The following is an 11,766-nucleotide window of genomic DNA, read 5'->3' as shown; positions in this document are numbered from 1 at the left end:
CCTTCCTTTTCTCAAGTAAACTGCATAATTCAGCAATCAATGCGCCTTTCAAAACACCCATGGGGCTTAGGCATGTAGATTTGAAGTCTGGTGGAAGTGGGTACTTGGTTGGACGTGAATCTTCCATAAAAGGAAGCTAGGAGGAAATCCCATTTTGACTCTGATCGATATAGACCGCACATGGGATTCGCCAAATCCATAATCACATGTCGGGGACAATGGATCCATATCCATCCAACGAGGGATCCATGTTCTTGAACTCCAGTTTCAGAGAGAAAACATGCAAATTTCAAGCAACAGAATACGAGAAAGAAAGAGAGAGTCTGGGCATGACACGATTCCAATCAGCTGCCAAATTTCTGGACAAATATGACGTCGACCCTCGATGGATTCTATCAAGTACAGTAAATCCCATGAGGTTCTGATCTGATGATTCTGATCAGTGATCATCATCAATTGAAGAACTCTCGATCCACGGGCTCGTGAAGAGACGATGAAGAAATGAAATGGACGAAGTGAAATGAAAATGAAGATGTTATTGCCTTGCCTTTGGGGATTTCGATATCTATGTCTTTGTTAGCATCGCGGGTACAATACAGCAACGACCAGCATCGATCTTTGGAAAACTCGTATTATATATGTAGGAGTTTCATATGATTTGATCAACTTAATGTTGAACGAAGATTCAACCTCTGTACAACGGCGACCGCTCCTGGCCCACCACCTTCGTCATCTTCGACTGCCGGAACACCTTCATCGGGCTCGGGAAATGCCAGCTCCTCCCCTTCGCCGACGCGGCCCCGCCGCCGAGCGGGAGCGGGTTCGACATCACCGCCACCGACCTCGACTTCCTCATCATCGTCCTCCTCTCCTCCGCCGCCGCCGCCGCCGCCGCATCAGAAGATTCGCCCCCGCCCGGGCGCTCCGCAGCCTCAGCTCCGGGTCTCCTGCTCTTGTCTCTCCTGAACAGGCCGAAGAACGACGGCGTCCTGTGCGGCGACTCCGCGGGCCGCTGGTGTGGGCCGTACCCGTCGCCGACGCCAACGCCGACGCCGATGCCGATGTCGGCGTCCAAGTCCCTCACGAACTTCGACCTCGACCGGAAGAAGGAGACCGCGACGGAGCGGGACCGGCGGAACGAGGGCTCGGAGTCGATGAGGTTGGAGACCTTCCCGACGGCCCCACCCCCGCCCCCGCCCCCGCCCCCGCCCCCGCCGCCCGAGTCGCCGCCGAAGAAACGCGAGAAGGAGGAGGAGGAGGAGGAGGAGGAGGAGGTGGCGGAGGCGCAGCAGCTGCAGGGGCGGAGGCTGGCGCAGTCGGGGCAGAGGCCGTCGAGCCTCTCGCGGAGGCACTTGGGGCAGATGCCGCTGCGGCGGCGCCGCGTCGGGTGCTTCGCGCACTTCCACACCTCCTCCTCGTCCACGTACATCATCGCCATTCCCTCCACCTTCTCCATCTTCCCCTTCGGCCTTCTTGACTCGAGCTCCGTCGGCGGATCGTTAATGGCGGCTCGTTCCTCTCTCTCTCTCTCTCTCTCTCTCTGTTGCCTAATTCGGCCTTCGATCGGTGTGCGCGCTCGTGTGCTCGAAGTTTTTGTGTGCGATTTTTTTGCTTGTGTTTGTGTGGGTGGATCGTGCGAGGACGAGGTTTATAAGAGTGGGGGGATATGTTGACCAGGGTTGGGGACACGAGAGCCTCGCGAGTTAACCGTGGTTAGGTCGTTCTGCGTTGGTAGGCGTTGGATTTGGGTAATTCCCCGGGGGGGTGGATCGAACGACGCGTTTTGCGGAGCCCTTTTCTTTTTCTTTTTCTTTTTTCTTTATTTTTAATTCGGTTCTTCGGAGTCGTGGGAGTTCGTCGCGGACTAGTGAAGCGGAATTGACTGGGGATTTCGGGGGGGTTGGAATTCTACGGGATACGCCACGCGGGGGGGTTCGATCGGGTCGGCTAATTGGGTCGGGCGTTTCACACGTGCGGGAGAGCGAGGTGAGGTCTGAACAGGGGAGATGCTCGGGAAATGGCCGAGGGAATGGGACCCGTCGCGGGGTCACATCTCGGGCTCGTGCTGGGGTCTCCACGTTGTTTAGGGCACTCGAGTTTATTACGTGCCGTCCCGAACAAGTCACTTATCGCTGTCTTCGGGCTTAACTTCCAACTTAGTTCACCTAAGCTTCGGCCCAATCGTCTCTCGGGTCACATTCGCCTGGTCGAATCGACAAGGCTGCTTGTCCATTGGTTAAGATTCGACGCCATATAACTCGAGAATCGTTTAAGAAAGCATAACGTGATGCGGATGTTCCTCGTCGAAATTTATCAAGCATGTCATTATCCTAGGCACAATATTACTCGAGAGTATTAGAGATCGGTGTTGTCTCTACAGCAGTACATTATGGTGGCCCGATTTTGTCATTAATCAGGTTATCTAGTCAAAATAAAATTTAGGATATGATAAAAAAAAAAACTTCTATCCAATGTTTGATGCCTGGCCAATATAAGATAAAGTCGGATATATGAGAGATATAACCCGGATAAAATTTTCCTATACGAGAGATGCGATAAAAATGGATATGATTATTAATATCCATAATATAAAAAATATTTTTCTCGAATAAAAGAACTTCTTAAATTATTAATATTTTAAGTATATTGGTATAATTTACTATTTAATAAAATTTTATTAGAGAACGATGGAAGGGAAAAAGGAAAAAAAAAAAAGAAAAGAATTAAAAAAAGAGAGAGGGAAAACAACAAAAAAATAAACCACAAGTAGGCAAGAGTGTCGTGAGAAATTCTTGCCATCTCCGTTTGTGCAATATTTAGCTGTATTTACACTGATATACGATTCATACCAAACAATGGACAAGATAGGATGTGAAAATATTCGGTTTTCTTATTACGATTCATCGAACAGTGGATATGACATAGCAAAATCCCCAGATTTCATATCCAATCATATCCAGTTCTATCCTGTCTAGAAATCTAGACGACCCAACACGGCCAAATATGATATTGGCCTCTTAATATTTCCGAACGGGGCGAAGAACTAGTTCGTCATCATAATAGCAAATCGACCGATATTTAATTTTCCAAATCTTGGTCCACAGGAACGAATTTCCAGCTATCCAATTCGTTCCTCCTTTCGATTAAATTAAAACAAATGAGGGGAGATAGGAGCAGAGCGGAGTCAAAAAGGTGAGGAAGAAAAAACTCGTGAGGAAGGGGGGGAGGGGATTTTGGCCGTTCCCGTCAACCTGCTCGCGACAATTTCCTAGTTATTGAAGTGGTCCTTTTCACACGGAACGCACATCCTCAACCCTCGTGCATCGCACATAAATCTTTTGCTGAAATTAAAGAAGGGAGAATGCAATTCTTAAAGTCTCCGACCCTCAACTTTTCTAGAAACTTTGCTCCCCTTTTTGGTGGGGGGTCAAAGAGCGCACAAATTTGACGAGGTCGCTTTTGTAGCTTCGGCCGTGGATGCGCCGTGCGCTGCGCGTTCCCATCTCCGGTGAGATGAGAACGGACCAGTTAAAGCTCGAATGACCCGTTCATCGGTCCCCTTCTCCCTTTGCCTTTCTTGTCAAGCTAATCGAACCGTTCCTTTGCTCAGTTTTGCTTTTTTGGCTGAAATGCTGAGTTTTGGACGGGATCGAAAAAGCACGTGTCGCGTCGCGTCGCGTCCCGTCCTTACGGGTCCGGGATGATAACGTGCTCTGTAAAGTAAAGCTATCGTATCTACCGGAGAAAGGCTGACGAGATCGCATCGGATTTCGAGCATGTGTGTATACAGGAATTATCGAAGATTCGTGTGCCGTTTATCTAGAATGTGGGACTATTTTACGATTAAAAGGGTGAAGAAAGGTGGACCAACGTCGATGATCCCCTTGGCGTTGTCGGAATGGACAATTCAAACCGTAGCCACTGCTCGTTGTGACTGACCCCGTGACCGCTGCACCTTCGTGTGCAAATTGGTATGAAAGTCCGAATTAATCGTACATTCGGTAACAAGCCGAATCTACGCTGCGAATGTATCTTAATTTTCCAGAGTTTGAGGAGTGACCGAGGGATACGGAATGGTAACCGAGGAGGCTCCAGACCATCTAGGACTAAGCCTTATTCGACTCGGCTAACTACCTTAGCGGGGACATCGACTTGAGCAGAAGTTCAACCACGTATCCGTCTCTCTCCTACTTCGTGTAGCGATGGCATGCCGTGCTTATCCCTTAAGGTATATGCAATCCACGACTCCGCCCATTCTAACGGTCAAGGTGTATTAGATTCCCACCGATCGAGACTCATACCTATGCGGATTGAATGAAGAATTGCGTACATGTCGCCGACGTGTACGCAAACCACGATCACTATCCTAGTAGCCAGCAGAACAACATGTACTCCATTTAAATAACCAAATTTGTCGAGTATCAACATAATCAAGATTAGGGTTAATTTCATTCATAGCAATTAATACTTATATAGAGGACGACTGTTTCAAAGTCCAAACTCAGCCGAGCGTCCAACAAATACCGCCCCGCGTGCGTGCGTGCTTAATGGAGTCAAAATGGTGTGTGGTTTATGCATCAAGAGTGTCAAATAAAGTGTGCTCTTTTTCTCTCTCGGTACACAATGCTTCGGACCAAAAACTCATTTGGTCATTAAACCATGTGGACCGGCGGTCCGATTTCTGCGTTATAGTTACGTGTATAAACTAAATGAATTTATTAATGATGGAGTGGAAAATGTCAGTATAAACTGGTTGGCTGCAGCCAGAAAACAAATGGGTTGATAAATAAACAAAGAATTAATAAATTGGTTGGTCATCATCCTTCCCTGCCCCTTTGATTGATTCCATGTTTTGATAAAGAGCAGACTCTCCTTGATTCACGGGCCAAATAACCATTACGCAAGGGACTAATCTGCGCCAAAAAGTCAAGAGGAGAAAACGGTAAATTGACTAAACGAAAAATTTGACTCCTTTTTTTTTTTTTTTAAATATTTCCTTCGGGCTGAAAAAGGAATTCCACGGGCAACGGAATTTTGGATCATGCAAGCAATTGATTACAGTAAGTCGTCGTCGCTTGATAGATCGTAAGGACCGGGCGGATCGATTGGTACATATATATGGATGCGAGCGCGAATCTCATATGCAAAACTAAGGGACTGTTTAGTTTTGCGTCCACCAAATTATTCGTATTTTGTTTTGTTTTTTTTTACCAAAACAAGAGGAATTTTCGATATTTTATATAAACTTTGGAAAGATTTGAGGTGATTTGTGGTGGCATGAAGTTGTTTTTTTAAAGAAATTTAAGGTGTTTTTACGTTAAAATCCAATGTTATTGTGTCTTCTATGGTTTTATTAGGGGCATATTTGGGCCAGCACAGGGATCAAACAAGCCTAGAGGTTTGTTTTGGGCTCTGAAGTGGTCTTTTAGTTCATCATGCCGTGGGCTCGTGGGTTTTCTATCCGACCCGAAATAGGAAACAGGATTTGGGCCCATGGACACTTTGATTTTCCAGATTTAATGATTTTGTTCCACTGAAGCTAGCGATTTATGTCGACGTAACTGACCAACCACATTGTGCGATCGGCGAATACCCGAACACGGCGAAGCCCGCGACCGACGTAGGAAGGGGAGTCGAACATTGGTTTACGTCTGTCGCCGCACATCCTGTCACCCTGATGGCGCGACACGACGATACCTCCACCGTGCTCTTGCTTATGAAATACGCATGACCGAAATTCATCGTTATATGCATTATATTTAGAGAAAATGGTACAAATGATCTCTGAATTTTGGCCAAATGTGCAATACGGTCTCTAAACTTTTAATTTTTTTTAATGTGGTCCTTTACACTACATGAAAATGTTTAATGTTATGTAAGAACTTGAATTAGTGGAAGGATAACGTTAAACTTTCTTATGTAGTTCAGGTGCTAAGTTGAACATGTACTAAAAGTTCAGAGACCACATTGAACAAAATTAAAAGTTTAGAGATCACGTTGCGCATTTAGCTAAAGTTTGGGTATCATTTGTGTCATTATTCCCTTATATTTATAGGTCAGAATACATTGAGCAACCCCCATTTTCTTTCTTCCGAGACGAATCGACATTTTCAGCAGACAAATCTCCAAAAAAAGAAAGGAAATGAAAAAGAAAAAAGGGGGAAAATGGGTCGCCATGCTCCACTCGCCATCCCTTTCCGACGAGATGCACGCATCGAATTATTAACCATCGTATCGCAAAATTCCAAAACTTGCAATCGTATCGAAAGATCAGATGATGTCGGAGCACTTCCCCTCAGCGCAAGTTCATTTGTCGTCCATCAAATTTCCCGGCATTGAACCCAAATCCACTCCTCCTTTCCCCTTCTTTCTTGGTCAACTGTACGCGTCATGATGCAACGAGTGAACGTGGCCCTTTGCTTCGCCACAACTTCGTGGCAACTTACCATTGTCATACGTAAACGAAGTGCACGTCATCGGATTGGACCGGACGGGAAGAGAGAGTGAGAGAAAATTGTAAGCTCGATTCGCGCTAGAATAGCCTTTGCTAACTATGTAGAAGAAGAACATCGAGTTATACGTAGGATTAGGCGCACGAACACAACGAAATAAAGAGTAAATGCGAAAAAGAGAGATCGTGACACAAAATTTTATTATGGTTCGCTCTTAAATTAGGGTTACGTCCAATAGGAAATTCCACTATAATTAGCATCCCTTGCCTCTCTATTGTAACTCTCAATAATAAGAGAAAGAGATTTATATATGCAATAGCTATTCGTGGGCCCAAGCCCAAATTACCAATAAAATACGAGACTCCCGTGCATTCCTGTCGATGAGGAGTACGAACCGCACTCCAACACATAGTCCCGACAGATTCGACTCGATTAAGGAGTCCAAGTACCAAGGTCCCTCCGAAAGCGACACGACAGGAATTGTCTTGCGGCGATGATAGGTTTTAATTCGATTCGAGCGAGAAGAGAATAGTGCAGCCGAAAAACCATCTCAGTATCATCAATCGTTCTGGCATTAAAGTTAATTAGAAATTGGGTTTTGGGAGCTTTGAGAGTATCGTGGTCTTCGGGGGGGGAGGTGGCGACGGTGGTGGTCGTGGGCACGGGGCGGTACACGGTGGTCCTGTTGACTTGGAAACGCCGTGCTCGCGGGTGCGGGGGGGAGTCAACCTTGCAGTTTCCACGGGGGCCGCTTCCGCGCAACTTGCTGGTCATGCCTGGCGTGCGGTTGACCGCCCGCTTTTCGGAAGCTTCGCTGTTGACTCGAAAAGGGCGGGGGGGAAAGGACAAGGCAAAGGTAAAGACGACATGATTCACTTCCGAGCTTGGAACCCAAAGCTAAAGGACCGATTGAACGATATCGCCCCGTCGCAACTCTTAATCCATGTACAAATTGAAGAAACTCTAACAAGCTTCGCATGATCCGTGGCCTTCTTACATCCGGCGCGAATGCGAAAATCCCTTCGTGCGATCGATGCTCTTATCATTTTTCCCCTTTCTGTTTGCCGGAATTTTCTGCAGTGGGAAACAAAACTATGAATAGAGTCATTATGCAGTCCGATGTTATAATCTGCCTCCCACCCGTGTTGATTAACAAAGGGGAGTCAGAGATAAGTATGATTTCGAGCTTGATTAAGAGCACTTTTGGACCACCACGGCCTTTTGCTTTTTGAGAACGTTTGTTCAATCATACACGATAGTCATTGAAAGAAGTTGGTCATGTCTACGTGCACTTTATCCTCTTCCATTTTCTCCACGTACGAAATCCACATTTCGGGTCGCATTGTTTTCTCCTCCCCCCCGCACCCCCCCGCCCTACCCTACCCTAACGCATTATGCGGCCGCAGATTAGAAATGTCTAAATCGTGGGAAACAATAATTTCTCGGGCCTCATTTGAAATCACATTCATCCTTCTCTCGACGCGATCGACGGCTCTCGACACCGCAAAACATTCTCGAAATGAGGTGGGGAAGAAGTTATTAGTGTTGCGAAAGTATCGTGGCTTGATTTACATGAGCTTGTCCCTCGAGGAATGCTTCATGCCTACTTTGGGGAGGTGGGCTAGGAGATTGTCCGAAAAATCCTAAACTTATCGCACTTTTGCCAATTCAATCCTGGACCTTTTAATTATGTCAATGGGAAAATGACATAAATAGTCCCTGAACTTTGACCCAATGTGTAATTTGATCCCTGAATTTTTAATTTGTTCAATGTAGTCCCTGAGCTTTAACTTAATGTTCAATTTGGTCCCTGAACTTTTGATTTGTTCAATCTGGTCCCTGAACTTTTAATATGTGTTCAATTTAGTCCTTGAACTATTTGAAAATGTTCAATATAGTCCTTTCAGTAATTCAAGTGCAGGAACTATATTGACCATTTTCATATAGTTCATGGACTAAATTGAGCACATATTAAAAGTTCAGAGACTACATTGAACACATTAAAAGTTCAGGGACCAAATTGCAAATTAAGTCAAAGTTCAGGGGCTATTTGTGTCATTATCCCTATGTCAATTGAGTACTAAACTTTCACTTTTTGACAATTGAATTCATTCGGTCAATTTTGATTGGAAATCGCTGATGTGGATGCTGTCCGTCTAGCGTGACGCCGCCGTGAATACTTTTTAATAATATTTTAACATTTTGTTTCGAATTTTTATTTATTTTTTAATTTTTCTTTTCTTTGTCCTTTTCTTTCTGTTTCTTTTTTTTTTCTACCCTTCTTTCTCTAGCCGATCGCGACCTAGACGAGGGCCGGTGAGGTCGAGCATTGCCCACTCAAGGCGAGGCCAACCTCACTGTCGCTAGGTTCTCCTGCGCCTAGGGATGGCGAGCTTAAGGTTAACCTCGATGACCAGAGAAAGAAGGATAGAAAAGAGAGAGAAAGAAAAAAAAAATTAAAATATTAAAAAAAAATTTATTTACACTAGTGCTGGTCGTGTCACATAAAACGGCTGACGTTCACGTCAGTGATTTCTAGCCAAATTTGATCGAATTGATCAAATTGACAAAATGTGAAACGGTTTGGGACTCAATTGACGAAATTAAAAGATTTACGACCGAACCGGCGAGAGTGCAAATGGTTGAGGACGTTTTTTCCTTGAGGGACAATCCGCAAAGTGCTTGAAAATGTACAAGCACGCGCGAGAGAAGAATATGGGATCCGTGGGGGTGATGGAAGCCCAACCTGTAGTACTTCTTTTTAAATATCTGAATTTCTGAAAAAAGAAATTCCAGAAGCGACGATGCTGTAGTTTAGGAAAGAATCGTAGAATCTTTATTGAGGAGATTTATGATGCGGTCTCTCTCGAATATGTAAATTTATGCTGTCACCATATCTCGTCCCACTGATATTATTCTTGACCAATGCGGATTCGGCCATATCTCGCTCATTCGATTTGGATTAGTCTTTGCATTTCTGCATTTTTTATTATAAGAAAGAGTAGAATGAGACCACCCGCCTGGGTGGCGCTGCTGGAAAGGACACTCTTCCTCTCGTAAAAGGTTGAGTGTTCGAATTCCGGGCGCCGCAGGGTGACTTAACCGGTGCACGTGTGTGGTGGCTAGCACGTGTCGACCCCAGGGTTTACCTGTCGGCCGTGCGGGGTTCCCTGGGTTACCACAAAAAAAAAAAGTAGAATGATGGAAATAAAATGGTTGACGGGTACGATTGATTTGGCAAATGAACATTAAATTCGACATTTTGTGTTGGGGGGGGATCCCGATTCGAATTCGAAAAAAGGGTTTTGAGATTTCAGAAATCGAAATAGGGTTCGCTCGATTGCTTCCGAGATTACAATTTCGTGCGCCGTTCGATAGTGCGGGGGATGTCTCACGGCAACACGTACATGGTCGGCGAAAATTTGGTCGTTGTTTTGGATTTGGTTTATGTGCAATGGAGACGTGACTTGACCCGGACGTGCTGTGTAACGGGCCAGCTCTCGTCCTCCTGATCGAAGTCCACCTCCCGATCCGGTCACAGCCGGACCATCCGTGCTGGGCCAGAACTAGAACGGCGGAGGAGGGATTTGCGAGAAATTATTTTATAAAAAAAATGTAGGGACTTTTTTTTTTTTGTAATTAAATGATAGATTAGGGAGAAAAAAAAATCAGATATGTCGTGTGATTCTTGGGATCAATTGGATTCACAGGGAAGCAAAAAGGTGTTCAATTATATAATGTTGCCAAAAGCAGCTTGACCCCTTGCTGCCCAATTCAATTCCTGAAGTTTCAAAGAACTTTCTGGCTCGTAAGCTTCCTTTTCACTCGAATATCTTGATGTGCGTGGGCACACAAAAGGCCACATGCATTGCTTAGGTAGCAAGTAAATCCGACGACATCAATAATATCATCCCGAAATCCGCACACACTTCGAATTATTATTGAAGGACGGAGTCGATACGCGGTACAATGATTGCACGCCGAACTTGGTAAAAAGACGTCCGTAATCGCGTGCGAGGGTCGCGTGGACCGGAACTCTCTCCGCGACCTGGTTAATCTGGAGCGACGGCTCTCGCTCGCCTCAGGAGCTCCGTTCGACCGAAGGGGGATTCGTACCGGTTCGTCGGCATCACCGATCTCCGCTTGCCCTTGCGCTAGCCCGATGCTATCGAGTGTGATCTCGTACCGTCATGATCAATTGGTCAAAATATGCTAAGAACACGTGGTTTTGGATAACGTGTGCCTTGGCCCAGCTTGTTGTTTTGAGATGATTAGGATGTGTCGCCGGAGTTATTCCAAATGCGTAGTCACGAAAATTCTATGTTATCTTCTTGCCTAGCCGGCTAGGCACCAAAAGTCATCGGCACAATTACACGTGTCGGGCACACGACGGTCTCAACTTGCTAACCGATTACATCATCATGGACTGACAATAGTAGAGTCCAAAAGCAGGAATTTTGTCTGAGGTTGCCATCCCATTTTGTCCAAGAAGTTTTGATTAGAAGCGGGCATGTAGCTTGACCATATGCTAACCTTGTCGAAACTTTAGTTCAAATGGTTATAAGACAAGTTTTTGAATTTGCCCTTTTGGTTTAAATTCACCTCTCGTTGTGAATTGCCTTTTGTGTTTTGGTTCCCGAATCTTTCGAAGTCCGACACAGAAACTCGAGCCAACAAGTGAAGGAGACTATACGCATACAAAGAGCACGTAATTCCGATGGACGAGCGACACGGGATGCTTCGACACCGTCGTCTCTCACGGGCGAGTCGGACACGCGAAATTTGACGAGGGGGGGAGGGGGGGGGGCGCAACAGCAAAATAAACTGGACTACACACATGTATATAAAGAATATATAAATTCTACCGATTAAGCGACGCGGGATACTTTTAATACCGGTATAGCACGCCGAGGTTGTCGTTTTATGTACCCGTTCAAGAAACGCGGCGAGATTAAAACCAGACGAGTGAGGTCACAACACGAGCAGGACCCCGTTGGAAGGAAAGCTCGGGATCGAAGGCAGGATTAACAAGTCGCAAAACATGTGGGAGACATGGGGGAAGAAAATGAAGCCGGAGCTCGTCCGGCGAATCGAGGGCCGCCACGCGGGCGCGATGCCCCCGGCCGGCCCGGTCGCTGTCCTGAGAACCGACGGTTGAGCGTAATTAGAAAAAAGGGGGCTAATGGCCCAATAATGACAACATATGGTTAAAGAAATGGGGCGGGGGTTGGAATATCTGCATAATATACGGAGATTAAGACTCGGAAATTAAACCCCATCTTTACCATAGGAAAAAAAGCAGAGGAGGAAGGCG

General features: G+C 45.8%; 1 protein-coding gene across 1 annotated transcript in view; it reads right to left on the bottom strand.

Annotated features, from left to right (window-relative positions):
- Positions 1-516: 516 nt before the first annotated feature.
- Positions 517-11,766, bottom strand: part of LOC130140093 (uncharacterized) — a 93,297-nt gene continuing 82,047 nt past the window's right edge. Inside the window, exon 2 of the mRNA XM_056318552.1 lies at positions 517-1,518. Within this exon, the coding sequence (XP_056174527.1) occupies positions 686-1,456 (771 nt within the window). The 5' untranslated portion in view covers positions 1,457-1,518 and the 3' untranslated portion in view covers positions 517-685. The remainder of the gene's footprint in view (positions 1,519-11,766) is intronic.

This window comes from Syzygium oleosum, unplaced genomic scaffold, assembly GCF_021117445.2.
Source record: "Syzygium oleosum isolate NSW1041296 unplaced genomic scaffold, Sole_v2.1 Sole_v2.15, whole genome shotgun sequence".
NCBI classification, from domain to species: Eukaryota; Viridiplantae; Streptophyta; class Magnoliopsida; order Myrtales; family Myrtaceae; genus Syzygium; species Syzygium oleosum.
Note: the sequence above shows the minus strand (reverse complement) of the source record. Positions and strands in the feature narration are given on the sequence as shown.